Source organism: Carassius carassius, chromosome 50, assembly GCF_963082965.1.
Source record: "Carassius carassius chromosome 50, fCarCar2.1, whole genome shotgun sequence".
Classification (NCBI taxonomy): domain Eukaryota; kingdom Metazoa; phylum Chordata; class Actinopteri; order Cypriniformes; family Cyprinidae; genus Carassius; species Carassius carassius.
Window position 1 is genome coordinate 18908346 of NC_081804.1, and position 24503 is coordinate 18932848.

The 24503-nt window shown below is 38.7% G+C and overlaps 4 protein-coding genes across 4 annotated transcripts; all 4 read right to left on the reverse strand.

Moving 5' to 3' along the window:
- Positions 1-1567: 1567 nt before the first annotated feature.
- Positions 1568-2354, reverse strand: LOC132133137 (histone H2B). The gene has a single exon (XM_059545869.1). The coding sequence runs from the start codon at positions 2099-2101 to the stop codon at positions 1727-1729; it is 375 nt and encodes a 124-aa protein (XP_059401852.1). The 5' UTR covers positions 2102-2354; the 3' UTR covers positions 1568-1726.
- Positions 2355-4240: 1886 nt separating this feature from the next.
- Positions 4241-4777, reverse strand: LOC132133808 (histone H3). The gene has a single exon (XM_059546803.1). It carries the CDS (start codon positions 4717-4719, stop codon positions 4309-4311), a length of 411 nt encoding a protein of 136 aa, XP_059402786.1. The 5' UTR covers positions 4720-4777; the 3' UTR covers positions 4241-4308.
- Positions 4778-5236: 459 nt separating this feature from the next.
- On the reverse strand, positions 5237-5765 carry LOC132133811 (histone H2A). The gene has a single exon (XM_059546805.1). The coding sequence runs from the start codon at positions 5727-5729 to the stop codon at positions 5343-5345; it is 387 nt and encodes a 128-aa protein (XP_059402788.1). The 5' UTR covers positions 5730-5765; the 3' UTR covers positions 5237-5342.
- A 1215-nt stretch (positions 5766-6980) lies between these two features.
- On the reverse strand, positions 6981-7587 carry LOC132133814 (histone H2B). Its single transcript, XM_059546809.1, has one exon. It carries the CDS (start codon positions 7399-7401, stop codon positions 7027-7029), a length of 375 nt encoding a protein of 124 aa, XP_059402792.1. The 5' UTR covers positions 7402-7587; the 3' UTR covers positions 6981-7026.
- Between the last annotated feature and the right edge of the window lie 16916 nt (positions 7588-24503).

A 24503-nucleotide genomic window follows, 5' to 3' on the forward strand; every position in this document is an offset into this window, starting at 1 on the left:
CTTAAAACAAATAAACAATCCATCGTGGCCTTCACCTTTGCATCAAACATAATTTTGTGCACCCGAAGATTGCTACAGCAGCCCCGGTCTCCACTTAAACATTGAAACTAAAGATATATTAAATAATGTAGCTGTGTAAAATAACCACCAATTTAACCAAAATTAAATAAACATGTTCAAATTAGGCTTTCCTGGCGTCTGGCCTCCAGATGGCAGCAGTTGATCATCTGAGCAGTTTGATCAGAATGATCTGATTCAAGCATTTATATAGTTTTATTCATTTGTAGTTTAATATACCAGTTAGTAAGGCGATCCTCTCTCACACACACAAAGACCTTTGAAGACAGGACCTCTGAATCTCTTATTACACTTAGAGCAAGACATGTTTGACTTATTTTTGAGCATTTAAAACGTTGATCAAGACAATATTCCCTGAAACAGCCCTTTCGCTAAAACACTGTACAAAACAGCACCCAGAAATAACTTAGTTACACAGAAAATAACTCTTGTATGGGTTAACATACTCTAACAGGCTGTATGTCATGTTGCTTTCACTTTTGATTGTTGATCAATTGGTACTCTGTAAGAAAAATGGAAAAGATACTGGTAATTTTCCAGTTTATTATCACCATGTAACCCGACAGAACAATGCATAATTTAAAATGCAGGAAAAAAAAAATCAACGGAAAATTCTTTCATATGAACATAGTAGATTGTGCCCTATTTTTTCAGACTTTTCACTGAAAGTTTAGCACACTAACAACTAATACACTGCTTAAAGCATCATTGTTGGGAAAGTGTTGTTTTACTATTAAAAAGATACTGTTGGTGTGCCCTATGCTCAATCTCAACTGAATTTTAGTCCGTTATTAACCTGACACAGGAAATGTGGTAACAAGGATACAGTGTAATCTACTAGAGTCAATAATTACAGAGGAAAACAGAATAAAATCAAATGAACAATTATTAACAGTCAGGTAAATATTTCAGGGTTATCAAATTATCAAAGATGAATTTAAGAGTAAGATGCATACCTGGCTTTTAGAAAACTACACAGTATGAAGTGAGGGGACAAACTTCATGCTAGGGCCTCATTCTTGCTTCTGAAGGCCCTGATCCTTTAAATACAAAACCAAGATAAAACATCCCCCAAATGGAGTAATGTACTAACAAGTGGAATCTGCATTAAGCCAGGTCCCAGACTGGGGTAGTTTACAGCTCAAAGGGAACAGGAGGTAATTTACATGGAGGACCCTGGAAAAGGGCACTCATTACAGTAAGCCAAATATCTCTTAGGATCTGTACTATCATTTAGTCTACTTCTTTAAGATTAAGACCATTGCACCAATGGCCCGAGACTATTCAAACTATTTATTTTATTAAAATCGGGAGATTTTAACCCACTTTTAATTGTTAGATCGGTGATATTCAAGATAAGTAAATTTAGAAGTTTCTTTAGTGATGAAGACTTACAAAACCAACCTATTTAAGAAATAACCACACCAGTGGATTTTAATGTCCTTGCTTCGTTGCTTAAATCCGCGTAGAATGTCTTACTCTGAACCCGTTCTTTCATCAGGATTTGAGAAAGAAATTAAATAGAGTTCTGGGTTTGTTGACCTTATGTTAACCCACTCACAGACCACAACTGTACATAAAGCTCTTTAACTGAAAGGATGGGTGGCTCTTAAAAGAGCCGTTGGGGTTGTCGGAGTCAGGTCACGCTTCACTTGGAGCTGGTGTACTTGGTGACGGCCTTGGTGCCCTCAGACACGGCGTGTTTGGCCAGCTCTCCGGGCAGCAGCAGACGCACGGCGGTCTGGATCTCTCTCGAGGTGATGGTGGAGCGTTTGTTGTAGTGAGCGAGACGAGACGACTCACCGGCGATGCGCTCGAAGATGTCGTTGACGAAAGAGTTCATGATCCCCATCGCCTTCGAAGAGATCCCGGTGTCAGGATGAACCTGCTTCAGCACTTTGTACACGTAGATGGCGTAGCTCTCCTTCCTGGACTTTCTGCGCTTCTTTCCTCCTTTAGCCGCGGTCTTAGTGACCGCTTTCTTGGAACCCTTCTTGGGAGCAGACTTCGCTGGTTCAGGCATGATATAAGTGTAGAACAAAACGCAATGGTATTTCCGTGATAGCGTACTGGTTATTTATTGAAAGCTCATGCTAATTTATAAGGCTGGGTTGACATTCCCTGATTGGATCTTCTTGCACAACGGATGAAGAAAACATATTTCATTGGTTAGAAATGGGCTGCTGTACAGACACATCCGCCAATCACAGGCTTCTAAATTTGAATGCTTCCCGTACCCTCCCCCACACACGCGTCTCTGATTTTCCCGCTCAATACGTTTTGTGATGACGATTTCGAAATACAACAAATAAAAACTTATAATTTTGACATTCTATTGTGCACATGATTTAATAAATTATTGGAGAGAACACGACTTACCGTTAATCAATTTAAACTCGAGTGATTAAACTCCTTAGTGACTGAAATACCAAAATAACACTCCACTAACAACGGAAAATAATGGTTTTTAAAAAGCAAAATAGATACTTTAGGATTAGATACCTATTTTCTGTCAAGCAAACTGCTGACTCCACAAAAGTCTGTACTTTTCATTAATATTCAATTTACAATTGATAACGTTACCTTGACAAAACGTTTACATTCATTTTAATTATATAGAATGTAATACATAAATAACATGACTTAAATCTATAAACATCTAATTATTATAAAAGCAATATTAAAATCCATTAAAGAGCTCGCTTGATCAAGCTAGCATGAGGAAAATTACAGCAAAAAAAAGAATAAATAAAAATATAATAATAATTACAAACATTACAGTTTGTGTGGAGAATGTAGAAAAATCACATGGTATAAATGCTCTAATTCCCAGCCTTCTTTTTCACATTTCTTAAATTAAATTGATGCATTCCTTAAATCTCTTAGGTTGATGAAAATCGAGAAAAGTAATAGATTTTATATATATATATATATATATATATATATATATATATATATATATATATATATAAAATATATACTTCAAGTTATGACAAAGAAACCATCATAACTTGAAATGTTTCATTATGAATGAACAGACGTGCATCATAATTAGGCAAGGTGATAATATCAACTCATCAAATGTCATAATATCAGGGTTGTAGCTTATATCAAAAAAAAAATTGCATGACTCTGCCACTATAATGGTTAAATATATTTAATTTTTTTGGATATGCAGCTGAATATAAATGCATATGCAGTAACTGTATGTCTATGAGAATAATCAGATTTGATTTCTTTTTCAGATGAGAGATGTAGTGTCTGCGTGCCAGAAGTGACATTCCTGATGTTCATTTCATCAGCTATCCTGGGCGTCTGTTTGTCTCTCGCTCGGTTTTAAACAATTTGATAAACATTAAATTAACTATTGTAAGGAAAATCAATAGGATGCAAAAGTAAAAAATGTATAAATAAATAATAATATTAAAAGCTTCTAGTTAAAACATTTCTGCAAAAAAAAAAAATACAGATTGAGTGTGTGTAAAATGGTTACTAAGAAATTAAAAAAAAAATTCATTAAACGTGGAATTATATTGTAGTACTTTAGAGTATAGTTCACCCAAAAATGCCCATTACCCCCATGATGACTCCAGAGGGTCTGTGATGGTGTTAGCTGTCGTCTCTTCTCTCTGGAGCTACAAGTGCTGAAGACACACCATCTTTCAGCTGTTCTCAGTCCGGTGCAGTCTTATTTTATTCTCCATTTACTGGCTGACACAAACCAGACAGTTGGAGACAATATATAAAATACCAATGGAAGGTAAACAAAATAATGAGATTGGTTTGAGAAGACAAGAATCATTAATAACTAGAATCTGAACTGGCAATCAAACATTAAATGGAAATCTAAATAAAATCAAGAATTGTCCAAGTAGATTTTAGGCAGTGTGGAATTAATGAAACTGTTTAACGTCCTCCATACTCTGACTTCAGTGCATCAAACAATGAATGACAAATGTAAGACGTTAAAATACTGGAGGTGAAAGCAATGTTACAATGTTATTAAACATTAACGACGCTCCGTTAAATTATCTAAAAGAAATAGGAAGTTATATTCAAACTTAACACTGTGATATTTATTCTTGCATATTCGAGTCATGTGTTGGAAATAGATTTTTTGAGTGTATCTTAAAAAGAGCACAACAACAGAAACAAGGAAATTTCACTGTTAGATAAATTGTGGTGGCTCTGAAAAGAGCCTTTGGTGTTGACGGTGAATCAGTCGTGTGTTTAGGCGCGCTCTCCACGGATGCGGCGGGCCAGCTGGATGTCTTTGGGCATGATGGTGACTCTCTTGGCGTGGATGGCGCACAGGTTGGTGTCCTCGAACAGACCGACCAGATAAGCCTCGCTGGCCTCCTGCAGGGCCATGACGGCGGAGCTCTGGAAGCGCAGGTCTGTCTTGAAGTCCTGAGCGATCTCTCGCACCAGACGCTGGAAGGGCAGCTTGCGGATCAGCAGCTCGGTGGACTTCTGGTAGCGACGGATCTCTCGCAGAGCCACGGTGCCGGGCCTGTAGCGGTGAGGCTTCTTGACGCCGCCGGTGGCCGGAGCGCTCTTACGGGCGGCTTTGGTGGCGAGCTGCTTCCTCGGGGCTTTACCTCCGGTGGACTTACGAGCGGTTTGTTTGGTTCTTGCCATTGTACTTAGATCTCTGTCTAGCTTTCTAGAACGGAATGACTGTTCTGGTCTACAGCAACTTTTTAAACTGTCCTGAGATATTAGGCGGAGCTTCAGCAGAGGCATTTGATTGGTTAATGTGGTTACGTGACAGTGTGAGGCAGCCAATGAGAGTGCGTTTCCTGTTTTCGAATTCGAACAAGTTGAGGCAGTCTTTCCCGCTCAAATGCTGTCCGTTCAGTGTCCCAATATTAGAATCTGAATTTCTGAAAATGCGGTTTCTATTTTACTGTACATTTATATTCATCTGAATGCCGCTCTATTAGAATCAGAGCTAACGTTAGATTATAGGTACTTTGTAAGTGTATTTGTGTAGTGTGACCACTAATACCGTTTAAAGTATTTCCCTAACAGAGGATTTATGGGTGGGTGGATGAACTTTGTTTCTCTTCCTTAATAACGTACTTTCTCTACATTTTATTATTATGCTCATAATTCGCTCTGCTCGCGTCCAGTGAAGACACAGCGCAAATTATAATACCGTTATCAGATCAGTTGGTGTTTTTTATTTTATAAATACAAATCGCTCTTCTCGAGAAAGTCGGTGGCTCTGAAAAGAGCCTTTGTGAGTGGTGTATTGTTGTTTATTTGGTCTTTGCGGGCTTCTCGGTCTTCTTGGGCAGCAGCACGGCCTGGATGTTGGGCAGCACGCCGCCCTGAGCGATGGTCACTCCGCCCAAGAGTTTGTTGAGCTCCTCGTCGTTGCGCACCGCCAGCTGCAGATGACGGGGGATGATACGGGTCTTCTTGTTGTCCCGAGCGGCGTTTCCAGCCAGCTCCAGGATCTCAGCAGTCAGGTACTCGAGCACAGCGGCCAGATACACCGGAGCACCGGCACCGACGCGCTCGGCGTAGTTCCCTTTGCGGAGGAGTCTGTGAACACGACCGACGGGGAACTGAAGTCCTGCCCTGGAGGAGCGGGTCTTAGCCTTGGCTCTGGCCTTACCACCGGTTTTGCCTCTTCCGCTCATTCTAGAGATTTTGAATCAGCTCCGTCTTCAGATTAACGCAGAAATGATAGTGATACAGTCGGACAATCAGCTTTTAAGAGCGCGTGCTCCTCCACTATTGGTTAGAGTCGATCACAGCTGAACACCAATCACTGCGTCGCACTCAAGATCCAAACCCCTCATCTTTCTACCAGTTTCATCTTCATTTTGCCGACTCGGAACTTTGAGTCTCGCTCAGCAATATGACCAAAGCTGTTTTCGAGTGTTTCGTTCATTTTTAACAAAATATAAATTACATGTTACTTCCCTAACATGTCTTCTAGTACTCACACTACAAATCATACAAAAACCATTTACATTTAGCCATTTAGCAGATGTTTTTATCCAAAGCGACTTACAAATGAGGACAATGGAAGCAATCAAAACAACAAAAAGAGCAATGATATATAAGTGATATAACAAGTCTCAGTTAGGTTAACACAGTATACGTAGCAAGGGCTTTTAAATAATATAATGAATAAAAAGAAAACAGATAGAATAGAACAATAGAGCAAGCTAGTGTTAGAGGTATTTGTGTGTGTATATATATATATATATAGTATAATAAATGAAAAGAAAATAGAATACAAAAAGATTAGAAAGGTATTTCGATTTTTTTAAAGAATAGAATTAGAATAGTGAGTGCTAAAGTTAGGGGGACAAATAAAGATGGAATAGATGTGTTTTAAGCCGTTTCTTGAAGATGGCTAAGGACTCAGCTGCTCGGATGGAGTTGGGCAGGTCATTCCACCAGGAGGGAACATTTAATTTAAGTATGTAAAATTGACTTTGTGCTTCTTTGGGATGGCACAATCAAGCGACGTTTATTTACAGAACGTAAGCTTGTAGAGGCACATAAGTCTGAAATAATAAATTTAGGTAAATGAGTGCAGAGCCAGTGGTTGTTTTGTAGGCAAACATCAATGCCTTGAATTTTATGCGAGCAACTATTGGAAGCCAGTGCATATTGATACACAGAGGTGTCACGTGTATACTTTTTTGGCTCATTAAAAATTAATCTTGCTGCCGCGCTCTGGATCAATTGTAAAGGTTTGATAGAACTGGCTGGAAGACCTGCCAAGAGAGCATTGGACATTAACGTTACTTAAATCCTTGTAGCATGTCTTGAACAGTTTTTTTCCTGAAGAGTTAAGAAATTAAGTGTAGTTCTGGGTTAATTAACCTAAGCCACCACAAACAACTGTACATAAAGCTCTTTAACTGAAAGGATGGGTGGCTCTTAAAAGAGCCGTTGGGGTTGTCCGAGTCAGGTCACACTTCACTTGGAGCTGGTGTACTTGGTGACGGCCTTGGTGCCCTCAGACACGGCGTGTTTGGCCAGCTCTCCGGGCAGCAGCAGACGCACGGCGGTCTGGATCTCTCTCGAGGTGATGGTGGAGCGTTTGTTGTAGTGAGCGAGACGAGACGACTCACCGGCGATGCGCTCGAAGATGTCGTTGACGAAAGAGTTCATGATCCCCATCGCCTTCGAAGAGATCCCGGTGTCAGGATGAACCTGCTTCAGCACTTTGTACACGTAGATGGCGTAGCTCTCCTTCCTGGACTTTCTGCGCTTCTTTCCTCCTTTGGCCGCGGTCTTAGTGACCGCTTTCTTGGAGCCCTTTTTGGGAGCAGACTTCGCTGGTTCAGGCATGATGCGAGTTTAGATCAAAACACAATAGTTCCCTTTACTGCAGAGAACTGGGTATTTATTGAAAGCTCATGCTAATTTATAAGGATGTGTTGACATTCCCTGATTGGATCTTCTTGTACAACAAATGAAGAAAACATATTTCATTGGTTAGAAATGGGCTGCTGTACAGACACATCCGCCAATCACAGGCTTCTAAATTTGAATGCTTCCAGAACCCTCCCCCACACACGCGTCTCTGATTTTCCCGCTTAATATGTTGTGTGATGACGATTTCGGAGAAAAAAAACACTTATCGTTTTGACATACTATTGTGCCCATAATTTAATTATTAATTTAATTATTGGAGAGATCACGAATTAGTTAATAAACTTAAACTCGATATTAAAGGCAGGGTAGGTAAAAAAATGTATAAAAAACGTTTTTTCCAAATTTGTCTAAACTTTATTTATATATCAATACATAATTAAAATGTAAGTACTCTGAAAAAGAAAGTATAAAAATCGAGTGACTGTAGACCTTTCACGACTGTTTTAAAGACAGCTCATTATTTCCATTCACTCCACCCCCTCCCTTCACTGCGGTCAAGCCAGCCGCCAAGTAGAAAAGCACGGTCAATCTAGACGCCACGTTATTTCTAGAGTCGCGTATAAACTGCGTATTACGTCAGAGAACTGATCTGAATGCAGTGCTCTTCCAGCGAACGCTACGTTTTTCCCCCAACACACAGTCCGTTACTGTCTGATGCTGAATACCAAAATAAAAACCCTCTAATACTCATATTACAAAATAAGAACAATAATATATGCTTGCTGTATCTCTCCATTCGAAAAGCTATAAAAATAAATGTTCTACAATGCACAGACTGGTTCCACCTCAGACAGAAAGTACAGTGTCAGCTGCATGCTGCTGCATATCTACTTTCAAAAATCTATAAAAATAAAAGTTATAGATTGCACAGACCACTTTCACCTCAGATTGAGAGTACACCTTGCCACAATGTCAGCTGCATCGTTTCAGGACAGTCTGATTTGGAATTACAAAATAAGAGCCTCCCAAATCTCATAAACAAGCTGCTGCATCTCTACTTTCAAAAATCTATAAAAATAAAAGTTAAAGTTTGCACAGACCACTTTCAACTCAGATTGAGAGTACACCTTGCCACAATGTCAGCTGCATCGTTTCAGGACTGTCTGATGTGTAATTACAGAATAAGAGCCCCCCCTCCCCCCAAATATCATAAATGAGATGCTGCATCTCTCCTTTTAAAAATCTATAAAAATAAAAGTTATTGATTGCACAGACGACTTTCACCTCAGATTGAGAGTACACCTTGCCACAATGTCAGCTGCATCGTTTCAGAACAGTCTAAAGCGGAATTACAAAATAGGAGCCTCCCAAATCTCAAAAATAAGATGCTGCATCTCTGCTTTCAAAAATGTATATTAAAAAAAGTTATAGATTGCACAAACCACTTTCACCTCAGATTGAGAGTACACCTTGCCACAATGTCAGCTGCATCGTTTCAGGACAGTCTGATGTGGAATTACAAAATAAGAGCCTCCCAAATCTCATAAACAAGCTGCTGCATCTCTACATTCAAAAATCTATAAAAATAAAAGTTATAGATTGCACAGACCACTTTCACCTCAGATTGAGAGTACACATTACCACAATGTCAGCTGCGTCGTTTCAGGACTATCTGATGTGTAATTACAGAATAAGAGCCCCCCAAATATCATAAATGAGATGCTGCATCTCTACATTCAAAAATCTATAAAAATAAAAGTTATTGATTGCACAGACGACTTTCACCTCAGATTGAGAGTACACCTTGCCACAATGTCAGCTGCATCGTTTCAGAACAGTCTAAAGCGGAATTACAAAATAGGAGCCTCCCAAATCTCAAAAATAAGATGCTGCATCTCTGCTTTCAAAAATGTATATTAAAAAAAGTTATAGATTGCACAAACCACTTTCACCTCAGATTGAGAGTACACCTTGCCACAATGTCAGCTGCATCGTTTCAGGACAGTCTGATGTGGAATTACAAAATAAGAGCCTCCCAAATCTCATAAACAAGCTGCTGCATCTCTACATTCAAAAATCTATAAAAATAAAAGTTATAGATTGCACAGACCACTTTCACCTCAGATTGAGAGTACACATTACCACAATGTCAGCTGCGTCGTTTCAGGACTATCTGATGTGTAATTACAGAATAAGAGCCCCCCAAATATCATAAATGAGATGCTGCATCTCTACATTCAAAAATCTATAAAAATAAAAGTTATTGATTGCACAGACGACTTTCACCTCAGATTGAGAGTACACCTTGCCACAATGTCAGCTGCATCGTTTCAGAACAGTCTAAAGCGGAATTACAAAATAGGAGCCTCCCAAATCTCAAAAATAAGATGCTGCATCTCTGCTTTCAAAAATGTATATTAAAAAAAGTTATAGATTGCACAAACCACTTTCACCTCAGATTGAGAGTACACCTTGCCACAATGTCAGCTGCATCGTTTCAGGACAGTCTGATGTGGAATTACAAAATAAGAGCCTCCCAAATCTCATAAACAAGCTGCTGCATCTCTACTTTCAAAAATCTATAAAAATAAAAGTTATAGATTGCACAGACCACTTTCACCTCAGATTGAGAGTACACCTTACCACAATGTCAGCTGCGTCGTTTCAGGACTATCTGATGTGTAAATACAGAATAAGAGCCCCCCAAATATCATAAATGAGATGCTGCATCTCTACATTCAAAAATCTATAAAAATAAAAGTTATTGATTGCACAGACGACTTTCACCTCAGATTGAGAGTACACCTTGCCACAATGTCAGCTGCATCGTTTCAGAACAGTCTAAAGCGGAATTACAAAATAGGAGCCTCCCAAATCTCAAAAATAAGATGCTGCATCTCTGCTTTCAAAAATGTATATTAAAAAAGTTATAGATTGCACAGGCCACTTTCACCTCATATTGACAGTACACCTTGCCACAATCTCAGCTGCATCGTTTCAGGACAGTCTGATGTGGAATTGCAAAATAAGAGCCTCCCAAATCTCATAAACAAGCTGCTGCATCTCTACTTTCAAAAATCTATAAAAATAAAAATTATAGATTGCACAGACCACTTTCACCTCAGATTGAGAGTACACCTTACCACAATGTCAGCTGCGTCGTTTCAGGACTATCTGATGTGTAATTACAGAATAAGAGCCCCCCCCCCCCCCCCCCAAATATCATAAATGAGATGCTGCATCTACATTCAAAAATCTATAAAAATAAAAGTTATAGATTGCACAGACCACTTTCACCTCAGATTGAGAGTACACCTTACCACAATGTCAGCTGCATCGTTTCAGGACTGTCTGATGTGTAATTACAAAATAAGAGCCTTCCAAATCTCATAAACAAGCTGCTGCATCTCTACTTTAAAAAATCTAAAAAAAAAAAATGTTATTGATTGCACAGACCACTTTCACCTCAGATTGAGAGTACACCTTGCCACAATGTCAGCTGCATCGTTTCAGAACAGTCTAAAGTGGAATTACAAAATAGAAGCCTCCCAAATCTCAAAAATAAGATGCTGCATCTCTGCTTTCAAAAATGTATATTAAAAAAAGTTATAGATTGCACAGGCCACTTTCACCTCATATTGACAGTACACCTTGCCACAATCTCAGCTGCATCGTTTCAGGACAGTCTGATGTGGAATTGCAAAATAAGAGCCTCCCAAATCTCATAAACAAGCTGCTGCATCTCTACTTTCAAAAATCTATAAAAATAAAAGTTATAGATTGCACAGACCACTTTCACCTCAGATTGAGAGTACACCTTGCCACAATGTCAGCTGCATCGTTTCAGGACAGTCTGATTTGGAATTACAAAATAAGACCCTCCCAAATCTCATAAACAAGCTGCTGCATCTCTACTTTCAAAAATCTATAAAAATAAAAGTTATAAATTGCACAGACCACTTTTACCTCAGTTTGAGAATACACCTTACCACAATTTCAGCTGCGTCGTTTCAGCACTATCTGATGTGTAATTACAGAATAAGAGCCCCCCAAATATCATAAATGAGATGCTGCATCTCTACATTCAAAAATCTATAAAAATAAAAGTTATAGATTGCACAGACAACTTTCACCTCAGATTGAGAGTACACCTTGCCACAATGTTAGCTGCATCGTTTCAGAACAGTCTGATGCGGAATTACAAAATAGGAGCCTCCCAAATCTCAAAAATATGATGCTGCACCTGCTTTCAAAAATGTATATTAAAAAAAGTTATAAATTGCACAGGCCACTTTCACCTCATATTGACAGTACACCTTGCCACAATCTCAGCTGCATCGTTTCAGGACAGTCTGATATGGAATTACAAAATAAGAGCCTCCCAAATCTCATAAATAAGCTGCTGCATCTCTACTTTCAAAAATGTATATTTAAAAAAGTTATAGATTGCACAGGCCACGGACAGCAGCCTTCACTCCACATCCCAGGCGGCCAGCAGCAAGCTCGTCCATCCGCCCGGCAACTCACTCCAGCCCACCGCCCTCACGAACGACTGTCTCGCACAAACAAAACACAAAATAAAACCCAGGCCTGGACCTCTCTCGTCCTTCAATGTTGTACTCCTCCAATTATCCGTCCGGAGCTCTTCCGTGGGACTCGAGACCGGTAAGTGGTGCAGGTGTTCTCATTCTCATTAACTTCACCGGCTTCGATCTCATGGCTTTGGCCCTGCCCCACTCGTCACAGTGTGTTTTTGTTCATCACAATTAAAATCATCACAATTAAAAGAAGACAAGATGTAAACTACATCATTCTGTGTGCATTGAATTCATTTAATACCTGAGTTTCACAATTTGAGTTGAATTACTAAAAAAGATAAACTTTCACACATCAATTGATTGAGATGCACCTGTATATAAATGTTAGGGGGCTCTTTTTTGTAATTCCACATTAAACAGTCCTGAAACGACACAGCTGACACTGTGGCAAGGTGTACTCTCAATCCGAAGTGAAAGTGGCATGCGCAATCTATAACTTTTTTTAATATACATTTTTGAAAGTAGAGATGCAGCATCTCATTTATGATATTTGGGGGGCTCTTATTCTGTAATTACACATCAGACTGTCCTGAAACGACGCAGCTGACATTGTGGCAAGGTGTACTCTCAATCTGCGGTGAAAGTGGCCTGTGCAATCTATAAATTTTATTTTTATAGATTTTTGAATGTAGAGATGCAGCATCTCATTTATGATATTTGGGGGGCTCTTATTCTGTAATTACACATCATACAGTCCTGAAACGATGCAGCTGACATTGTGGCAAGGTGTACTCTCAATCTGAGGTGAAAGTGGCCTGTGCAATCTATAAATTTTATTTTTATAGATTTTTGAATGTAGAGATGCAGCATCTCATTTATGATATTTGGGGGGCTCTTATTCTGTAATTACACATCAGAAAGTCCTGAAACGATGCAGCTGACATTGTGGTAAGGTGTACTCTCAATCTGAGGTGAAAGTGGTCTGTGCAATCTATAACTTTTATTTTTACAGATTTTTGAAAGTAGGTGCAGCAGCTTATTTATGATATTTGGGAGGCTCTTATTTTGTAATTCCACATCAGACTGTCCCGATACGATGCAGCTGAGATTGTGGCAAGGTGTACTGTCAATATGAGGTGAAAGTGGCCTGCGCAATCTATAACTTTTTTTTATATACATTTTTGAAAGTAGAGATGCAGCAGCTTATTTTTGAGATTTGGGAGGCTCCTATTTTGTAATTACGCTTTAGACTGTTCTGAAACGATGCAGCTGACATTGTGGCAAGGTGTACTCTCAATCGGAGATGAAAGTGGCCTGTGCAATCTATAACTTTTATTTTTATAGATTTTTGAATGTAGAGATGCAGCATCTCATTTATGATATTTGGGGGGGCTCTTATTCTGTAATTACACATCAGACAGTCCTGAAACGACGCAGCTGACATTGTGGCAAGGGGTACTCTCAATCTGCGGTGAAAGTGGCCTGTGCAATCTATAACTTTTATTTTTATAGATTTTTAAATGTAGAGATGCAGCATCTCATTTATGATATTTGGGGGGCTCTTGTTCTGTAATTACACATCAGACTGTTCTGAAACGATGCAGCTGACATTGTGGTAAGGTGTACTCTCAATCTGAGGTGAAAGTGGTCTGTGCAATCTATAACTTTTATTTTTATAGATTTTTGAAAGTAGATGCAGCAGCATGCAGCTGACACTGTACTTCCTGTCTGATGTGGAACCAGTCTGTGCATTCTAGAACTTTTATTTTTATAGCTTTTCGAATGTAAGCATATATTATTGTTCTTATTTTGTAATATGAGTATTAGAGGGTTTTTATTTTGGTATTCAGCATCAGACAGTAAAGGACTGTGTATTGGGTGAAAAAAAAGAAGCGTTCGCTGGAAGAGCACTGCATTCAGATCAGTTCTCTGACGGTATTACCGTAATACAGTTCATACGCAACCCTAGAAATAACGTGGCGGCTAGATTGACCGTGCTTTTCTACTTGGTGGCTGGCTTGACTGCAGTCTCCCTTCTGGGCTCCTTCCAAAGCCTCTACTACGGCTCGCTAAGTAATGTTATGTTAGCTATATTACGCAGCTACGTCTGCTAATGACACATGCTTCATGAAAAAAATATGTATGATCAAAATACAAAAAGAAAGATTTACCTGTCCAGCAGAAATAAAGCCATCAAGGAGTCACTTTTCAGCCCCTTGAGTTCCCTCAGTTCTCGCCATCGCTGGAAAGCCACGCAGATATAAACTCGCGTTTTATTTCTTTGTTTATCCAAAGACTTTTTGTTCATTGCCTTTTCTTGTACTGTTACTGTCTTCCTTTTATGCCTGGTTTGCCTTCACTAACTGCGTAGGCTGGTACTGTGAAATTTGCTTGCTGTTTCTCTGCCATTGTTTTGGTAGTATTCCTAGGATCCATGCCTGTTGAATTCCTCAAATCAAACGTGCACGCGCAAGTGGGCAGGTCATGTGTGGCAAAAGGGTGGTTGCCATGGTTGCGAGAGAGTGACAGTTGCCTAAGCCAATCCTATGTTTCGTCCCGAAATGGAAATAATGAGCTGTGTTTAATACAGAATAAACGGTCTAGAGTCACTCGATTTTTATACTCTTTTTATCAGAGTACTTACATTTTAATTATGCATTGATATATATAGAAAGTTTAAACAAATTTGGAAGAAAGTTATTTATACATGTATTACCTACCCTGCCTTTAAGACAAAAACTTCATATTTTAATGTACTAAAAGGTTTACTTTATGAATTATGATTGTAAATACTTTGCAACCTATTCCCTGTAGCTCTCTTATTAACTCATTCCTTTCCAGATCATACTTGGGGCAGAAAAACAGCACATGTTCAACTGTTTCCTTTACTTGGCATAATTCGCATAATCCCATAACATTTTTCCTTATAATATAGTGTAAAATTGAGTTTAGTATGTCCCACCCTTAGTCTTGATAAAATAACCTGATCCTCTCTACTTAAATTTAGTGTCATATTACTTTGTCTTACGGTTTTGTGTATATTATATAAATGCCTTCCCATTTTACACTCATTCCAATTAATTTGCCATTTCTGCTGCAGCCCCGCAGACTCACTTCATGAATACTTGCAGTGGCTGGACACCAGTGGACGGACAGCAGACGTCATTTCCGTATCGTCATTCACTTTTCAAATTGATGTCATTTCCGTATCGTCATTCACTTTTCAATTTTGACGCGCCATGAAGATGTCAGCGGTAAGAAAAAATAATAAACTGTCGATGATTTATAGGTCATGTCAGAATTCAAATGCACAAACTGCTGAATTTGGATTTCTCGTGGCGTGGACACCGCCAAGCTCAGTTTTACAGACCCAGAGAGGGAGCAGTTTCTACTGTTGGAGGGAGAGTGTCGATACATTCAGCAAGCGGTTGCCGCCAACTGGACTGGAGTTGTTTGTAGGAAGTGACGGAGTAAGCAGTGGGGGATGGATGAATCTGAGTGTGGGTATGAAGAGGAAGGTAGGCCAAAACGCAAGAAAAAGAAAGTTAGTAAACAAGATGATGAGGATATGGATATCTCTGAAAGGAAGGTGGTATATAAGGTATTTATATCCTTTATAAAGGAGGGAGGTTCTTTTTCTGATTGGAGTCCTATACAGTTAACGAAATGTGTACATAAGGAGATAGGGGAAGTATTGAATGTGAAAAAATTGAGAAATGGATCACTGTTGGTAGAATGTACTGATGAGGACCAGCAGAAGAAAGCAGTTAAAATAAGAAAGATGAATGGCCAGTGAGAGGGAGCTGATTAGAGGAGTTAATACTGGGATCCCAGTTAAAGATTGAATTGATGAGTTGTTGGGAAACATAAAAAATGTGAAAGTAAAAGAAGCGAAACAGTTGAAAATGAAAAAGGATGGTGTGTTGAGTGAGAGTCTGTCAATATTGCTAACATTTGATGAAAAACAACTCCCAGATAAGGTGTATATTGGGTTTATGAGCTATAATGTTAGGGTATACATCCCACCTCCATTGAGATGTTTTAATTGCCAAAGGTATGGGCATGTGGCTGCTGTATGCAAAGGGAAGATTAGGTGTAGTAAGTGTGGAGGAGAACATAAGTATGGTGAATGCGAGGAAGGGGCAACTCAAAAATGTTGCAATTGTGGTGGCGACCATAGTGCAGCGTATGGAGGATGTGAGGTGTATAAACGGATGAGAGAAATTCAGAGGATGAAAGCAGAACAAGGAATGTCCTATGCGGAGGCAGTAAAGCAAGTCCCTAAACTAGTTCCAGAGGCAAAGAAGGTTAATAACAAAATGGAAGGAGAGTGTATAGCATGTAAAAAAATTCAAGGAGACACACTGATAGTAAAGAAATTGGACTTTGTGCTTTTCATGGCAGATGTGGTTAATGGAGCTGCTCAAACAAGTAGTAGAACAGATAGGATCAGGATCATTGTTAAATCAGCTAAAAAGTTCTTGGATGTGCAAAGGTTGGAATGGGGGTTTGTGGTAGATTGTCTTAAGGATTCTGAAGCTAATGATGATGAGGAGTCATCTCAAAGTCAGTCATGCTAAGGATAGTCTTAATGGTATTTAGTATAATCCACTGGAATGCAAGGAGTTTGATTTCTAATGGGCAAGAGTTCAAAAAGTATGTAGAAGATCTTGAGGTGAAACCAAATGTATTATGTATACAAGAATCATGGCTGATCCCAAGGCTAGACTTTGGGATAAAGGGGTATATATCAGTAAGAAGGGACAGAGACACGGGTAAAGGAGGTGGGGTAGTTACATTCATTCAGAGGGGTCTCCAGTTTAGAGAAGTAAGGAAAGGAGAGGATTTGGAGTATATTATAGTTGAAGTATGGTCGAATACTGGTAAAATCTTGATTATTAATTTATATAATCCAAGTAGACAATTGGAAAGGAGACAGCTTGAAGGAATATGGAAAGATTTGACTGGAAAGGTAATATGGTGTGGGGATTTTAATGCACATAGTACACTGTGGGGTGATAGGGATGATAGTAATGGGATTGTTGTAGAAGAGTTTATTGAGGAGGAGGGTTTAGTTTGTATTAATGATGGTTCTACAACTAGGCTAGACATGTCTAGAGGAACAGAGTCAGCTATTGATTTGACAATAGTCTCTAGGAATATAGCTGATAAGTGTGGGTGGGAAGTACTAAAGGAGACGACAATTGGGAGTGACCATTACCCCATCAGAGTGAAGGTAGGGGTGGAATTGGAAAAAGAGAGGTGGGAGATGGATACTAGAAAAAGCTGATTGGGAGAAGTTTAGAGAAGTCAGTGATGAGTGGATGTCAACTATTGAAGGAAGTATGAGTGTTGAAGAGCTATGTGGGGCAATTAGTGTGGGGCAAGTATAGTGGATGCAGCCGGGGCAACTATTCCAAAGGCAGAGTCCAGGCCTTTAAATAGGATAGTACCATGGTGGTCAAAAGAGTGTCAGGAGGAAGTAAAAGAAAGGAATAGAACTTTTAGGAAATTGAAGAAGTCACATAATTTTCAATGCTTGATTGAGTATAAGAGAACTCAAGCTTTGGTGAGAAGAACTGTTAAGAGAGCAAAAAAGGAATACTGGTGGAGATTTTGTAACGCTGTGGGTCGCACTACTCCTATAGAGAGGATTTGGGGTATGATTAAAAAAATGAAAGCAATAGATAGAAGTAATGGGTACCCTATGCTTATAGATGGAGAGGATATAGTGGTGACGAGTAAAGATAAAGCGGAAGTGATTGCTAAAACATTAGCTAGGGTTCATAGTTCAGATAACCTCAGTTTGGAGGAAAAGGAAGGAAGGAGAGAGACATTGTTAAGATATTCGAAAGTGGATGGGATTGTGAATGAGGAAGAAGGTAGAATTAATGAATTTTTTTACTAGACTAGAACTAAATATTGCCCTGAGAAAATTAAGAAAATCTGCACCAGGGAGAGACTCAATATGTTATGACATGTTGGATAATTTGAGTGGAATAGGGAAAGATAAGCTGTTGCTGTTATTTAACAAGATATGGTTGGAGGGAAGGATACCTAAGGAGTGGAAAGAGTCTATAATTGTGCCAATTAGGAAACCTGGTAAAGATCCTCATAATCCAAGTAGTTACAGGCCTATAGCTTTAACTTCGCAGGTGGGTAAGACTATGGAGAAAATGGTAAACGATAGGTTAAATTACTGGGTTGAGTCAAAGGGGTTATTGCAGAGTTACCAGAGTGGTTTTAGAAGAGGTAGAGGTACAATGGATCCAATAGTATGTTTGGAAGATGGTATAAGAAGAGCTCAAGTAAATAGAGAAGCGGTGGTGGTAGTATTCTTCGATATTGAAAAAGTGTACGACATGTTGTGGACGAACGAATTGTTGATCAGGTTGCAGCAGATGGGGATTGGTGGTAGAATGCTCCAGTGGATAAAAGCTTTTTTGGCTGAAAGAAGTCTAAGGGTTAAAATAAACGGAGAATTAAGTAATGAATATATAGTTGAGAATGGTACTCCGCAGGGGAGTATTGTAAGCCCTATATTGTTTGATATAATAATAGATCAGATATTCAAAAATGTGAAGGGGCCGGATGGAGTAGCTTTGTTTGCTGATGATGGTGCCATGTGGAAGAAAGGGAGGAATGTGGAATTCATAGTAAAGGAAATTCAGAGAGCAGTAAATGAAGTTCAGAAATGGGCAGTTCAATGGGGATTTAGGATATCAGCAGAGAAAACAAAAGTTATGTTCTTTTCTAGGGGGAGTATAAGACCGGAATTTAAGATTAGCTTGTCAGGAAAAGAGCTGGATAGAGTAGAGCTTTTTAAGTACTTGGGGGTATGGTTTGACAAGAAGTTGACATGGGCCTTCCATATCCAGAAGATTGTTGATAAATGTAAGAGAATTCTAAATGTAATGAGGTGCTTGTGTGGGGTTGAGTGGGGTGCGTCTGGTGCAGCTTTGAGAACAATTTACACAGGTTTAATGAGGTCAGTATTCGATTATGGGAGTATAGCATATGGATCAGCCTCCAAGTCATTGTTACATAAACTGGATGTAATGCAAAACCAAGCCTTGAGAATTTGCAGTGGAGCAGTCAAGTCCTCTCTGGTGGCAGCCATCCAAGTGGAGGTGCCCTTGAATTTAAGAAGAGATCAACTGGCCCTAGTGTACTGGGCTAATCTTAAAGGTCATAGAGAGGATCATATTGCTCACATAACCCTAAGAAATTGTCAAGAGCGATTAAATAAAAAAGTAAAAAGCTTTGGGTGGGGTATTGAACAAAAAGTTGAGTGTATGGGTTTAGGTGCTCTTAATATCTGTATGACAGTACCATACTCTACAGTTCCCCTGTGGACTTTTGAGGAATTAAAAGTGGACTTAGGGCTGCTGGAGGAAAAGCAGGTAGGTGGAGTAGATAAGGGGATAGTTAATAGATATATAACAGAAAACTACAGAAATGACAGGATTATTTTTACAGATGCATCTAAAAGATCAGATAAAAGAGTGGGAGTGGCTCATGTGGTGCCTGAGCTGGGTTTGGCTGTAGGAAATAGGCTAAGTGATGATTTGGCAGTATATACGGCAGAGCTTGTAGCTATATGGTTTGCCCTGTTATGGGTAGAAAGTAATGGGGGGAATAGACAATCTGTCATAGCTTCTGATTCCAGTTCTGCTATTTTAAGTATCAAGAATTCCCATTCAGGGGCCAGGAAAGACATTCTGCTTGAAGTATTGCAGTTAGCGAGTGGGTTGCAAAAGGCGGGTAAAATGTTTTCCTTCTTATGGGTTCCAGCACACATAGGGGTGGAGGGGAATGAGCTGGCTGACAGTGTTGGGAAGGTTACTTTGGAAATGTAATAGGTTACAGATTACAAGTTACCCTATTTAAAATGTAATAGTAGTGTAACTTTTTTAATTACTTTAATAAAGTAATGTAACTAATTACTTTTGAGTACATTTTGATTACTTTTATAAATTTCTAATGAATGTTAATTTGCAACTGTTAATCATCTTCAACCATTTTACACCATGCAGGTTTAACCTTACAGTAGTGCTCAATACTGTCAGACTTTCACCATCCTTCATCACTTAAATTAAGATGATCACATTTGAACACATCCACCACACAATCAGACTTTAGTACTGCCTTTTACTTAGAGATTGATCTGCAGTTCAAAGCAGATTTAAAATCAAAAGAAATAGTTTATAGATACTGTTTTTGAAACCAAATCTTTGCATAACTACAGGCATCTAACTGCATCTAACAATGGTTTAATAAAAGCATATACATCAACTCAAATACGGTTATCTAATAAGCATGTGTCCTATTTTGTGTACTAAACTCCTGAAACATTGGTGTCTTTCTGAAACACTGCTGTCTCTTTGTATATGATATGATGATAGTTTCTCAAAATAAGTAAAAAATGCTCATGAAGTGACTGTTCTAGAGATTAATTTCCATGAGGGGCGGACTGGGAAAAAAAATAGGCTGGGAAATCTCACACTCATACACCCACAACCCATTCTGAAACATGGACAACACTATTTTGTGTATGGATCTGACATGAAAAAGATTTGAATCCTTAGGTTGGGGACATGCAACGTAATTAAGAGTTCTCTCCTGAACTGCACCTTCACTTCCATTATCCACCCATCTCCCTCATGACTTTAATACTGAAGATTTTTATTTGACTTTTACCATGTTTTGTAAGTGCAATTTTGTTTTTTTGGCAAATGAATTACCACTTGTATTTATTTTTACTACAAATTCCATAATTAAACCACGGTTAGTGCCATACCATAGGCTATATTAATTTTCCTAAGGGTTGTGTTCTTGTATCCACTAGCTCCCCCTAAACCTATGATAAAATATGATGATTTGTCTGCTAACTTACTACTGTAACATTACAATAGATAATAATGACGTCGTTTATACAGTATTTTGAGTGATTGCGAGCAATGTGCTGCTGCTGCTTGACTAAGTAAACAAAGACAAAACTACATTAGCATATTTACAGATGAAACTGACCTGCACCTGAAACCCTGAACAGAAGTGTCGCTTCTCTGCTCCAGCTGTGCCCTTACACAGTTCACTCCGGTCTTTATCTCTCGCATTGATTACTCTGAGTCTGATCCAAACCGTTCGGCGGAGGCGCGGAGGGCGCGCGAGCCCAACCATTGCCAGTCACGACTAACCGATTCATGATTTATTAGAAATTTAATTATCGAATGGCGGATTCGGAAATAATCGCTTTAGTATATTCGGCCTGCAATTATACAATAACAATATTAAAGTAGAAGGCCAAATCGTCTGCCAGGCCACCGGGAATAGTCCCGGTTCTCCCGATGTCCAGTCAGCGCCTGATTTCCACAGACACGCAGAACGTGCAGGATTCATATTCAGTCTTTTTGCGGCTTAATATTCACAGACATCAGTCCATATCGGGTTTTGATTCAAGTGTACTGACCTACTTTTGATTTATTCGTCCAAAATGTTGCATATTGCGTCCGCGTTATAGGCTGAATTCCATTTTTATGACTGGATTCGAATGTGTTTTCCGCGTCTCGGAGATTATGGGCCATATGTCTTAGTGCAATTTGGGAAAGAAATAAGATGTAGCCTATGTGGATGTGTGTAAATATTCAAATGTAATCCTCTTTGTAATCGTTACAATTTTCATAAGTAACTGTAATTTAATTACTCATTTTTTCTTAGTAACTGTAACTGATTACTGTTACATTTATTTTGTAATTAAATTACGTAACGCCGTTACATGTAACTAGTTACTCCCCAACACTGCTGGCTGATGTATGGGCCAAAAGAGCAGCAGATAAAGATATCATTGATGTTGACATAAAACATAGTAAAGCAGAAGTTAAAAGTATTATTAAAACAAGAACTGTTGAAATATGGCAGCGCTGTTGGGAAAATGAATCAAGTGGGAGACATCTTTTTAACTTACAGTCTAAAGTAGGCCTAAATAAGAATGCAGGGTCAGGTAGAACTAGACATGAAGAAGTGGTGTTGTCCAGGTTGAGGATTGGGCACACCAGACTTAACAGTACATTATTTTTAATGAAAAAGCATGGTGATGGTATCTGCGAGTATTGTCTTGGAAATAACTCAGAAACTGTAGAGCATGTATTGTTTTATTGTCAGAAATATAAGAATGAGAGGGAAAGGTTTATTGAGCAAGTAGAAGCCAATGAAATTATATTTAATTATAGAAATATTTTACATAGAAGTTCTGATAAGATGTGTCAAATTTTGTTTTCTTTTTTAAAGAATACAGGGCTTTTAAAAAGAATTTAAAAGTATAGAGATAATATAAGTTGTGGGTATACTCCAGTCCAGAGGTGGCGGTAATACAACAACAAGTTGTCAACCGCCAGGAAAAATAGAAGAAGAAGAAGAAGAAGAAGAAGAAGAAGAAGAAGAAATGCACAAACTAGCTAGTTAAAAAAATCGTCTTGTTTTCAAGGTACTGTGTCGTGTTTTTTAAAGGTATTAGTGAACTCTGGTGTGCCTCAATTCTAGAGCTAACGTTAGGTTGCTACAATAGATTTTCCAATTAAATCGTTCTTTGAGTGGTATGATTTAATATTGTAAATACGTTTTTTTCACTTGGATGTGTGAAGATTGTACCCAGTTAACGAGATCTCATAGAACAGTCTTGGTAGAGAATAGTCTAAAATGCTACGTTGTCTATGCACACGAGAGTTTGCTAGCTAGCTATGTTTTTTGTAGAAGTAGTACTTTTCCCTATGCACGTGTAAATGCCTGATGTTTAATATGTTTATGATGATGTTTAAAGCGCTTTGGTGGCCATGGGTCTGTTGAAAGCGCTATATAGCCTAAATGCAGTCCATTTACAATTTAACATATTTTGTATAGGAGAATGTTAACATTTATATAAGTTTTTTTTTGTTTTTGTTACCACACTATTTTTTACAGTCCATCTACCACAGAAAACTTTTCACCTACATTGTTCAATTCCTTTTTTTTTTGGAACGTTATTAATTGGATTTTTGTAAACTCTTATGAATTATAAGGTACTACCGGTATTTCATATGTGTCACTATACTTTAGAGCTGAAACAACTAATCGATTTAATCGATTAAAATCGATTAAAATCGATTATTAAAATAGTTGTCAACTAATTTAGTCATCGATTAGTTGCTAAATAACTTTTCTTTGCTGTAAGCAACTCATTTCGTGCATATTTCAAATCTGCGGTGACCAAAGTGTGGCAGTAATGAGCCACCGGAGGTTTTACTCAGCCAGTACAGCAGGAGAAGTAGCGAATAGCCAATAGCTGGCCTCGTTTTATGTCACGTGCTTCCCGAACAGCGTCTCTGCAGCATTCAGCAGGATGTGGGAGTACTTTACTTTGAGCCTTCCAAAAAAAGAAGAGTAACCTGTAAACTCTGCACTACTGAAATGTTTAAGGGGTCATTCACATATCGCGTCTTTTGCGCTCTCAAGTTTGTTATTTCCAATGTAGGCGCTGTATGCGCGCTCATAATGGAAGCGACGCGCCCGTTTTTCCAGGCGCGTCCGCACCGAGTTAAAAACATCTAAACTTTTCAGAGAGCCGCAAGCGCACCGCGGGTGCGATTTTAAGAGCTGCAAATCCATTTATCCTTTGCTGAAATTTCTGCCTCTTGGAGAGAGCACGTCATGGTTGCTTAGCAAAGGCAGACGCCTCAGGGGCGCTTCTGCCCGAGTGTTTTGGAAAGAAGGAGAAAGCGGCGCGCCTAGCGTTTTCCACGCTTTTTTAGGCGCAATATGTGAACGGCCCCTAAGACTTTTATTTGTGCAGATTCTCCAGTACAATGTTGTTTGCAAATGTTTAGTCGTAAAAGCTGATAACATTGCTTTTTAACAGTTAACATTTAAAGCTTTACAAACATGTTCTGTGATCAGTTTGTCGTTTACCAGTTCATAATTCAGTTGTGCAGCCTAATTATGACTGAATGAGAGAGGTAAATGTTTAAAGATATTTGAAATGCACTTTTTTTCTAAGTATTCACTGCTCTTTTTCACACAGCAGGTTTTTTGTGTGTGTCCATTTTTTTTTTCTGGACAACCTTCTGATGGATTTTATTTTAAAATGCGAGTTCCATTCAGGTTTCATGCCATTGGCACTTTATTCGAAGGATTGTTTACAATTTCACAGCAAAAGCTATAAAGCTGTTTCCCAGTAAATAATAAAATAAAATGTACTGCAATTTTATTCTTTTTTATCCTTCTTCTTCGTGAAAAGATGTTCTGAAAGATTCCTTGAGCATTGTTCGGGATGTTAAACTACTTTAGGAGCTCTATGGACTGCCATGGTGAAAACATTATTTGAAATCTCCTTGTGAAATTTGCTATGGCTCAGTGTTTTGATTGCAGAAGAGTTCGACAAAGGATTACTAACACATAATAAAACAACTCCAGGTATATTTTTGATGAGGATATGACAATGCAAAATGGTTAAAATGCGTAAAGGGATGGAGCTACCACCAATACAGAAAAGCAATATGTAATTTA

Excerpts from the sequence above, each read along its gene's own strand:
- LOC132133808 (XM_059546803.1), bottom strand. The coding sequence starts at position 4,719 with ATGGCAAGAACCAAACAAACCGCTCGTAAGTCCACCGGAGGTAAAGCC.
- LOC132133811 (XM_059546805.1), bottom strand. The coding sequence starts at position 5,729 with ATGAGCGGAAGAGGCAAAACCGGTGGTAAGGCCAGAGCCAAGGCTAAG.
- LOC132133137 (XM_059545869.1), bottom strand. The coding sequence starts at position 2,101 with ATGCCTGAACCAGCGAAGTCTGCTCCCAAGAAGGGTTCCAAGAAAGCG.
- LOC132133814 (XM_059546809.1), bottom strand. The coding sequence starts at position 7,401 with ATGCCTGAACCAGCGAAGTCTGCTCCCAAAAAGGGCTCCAAGAAAGCG.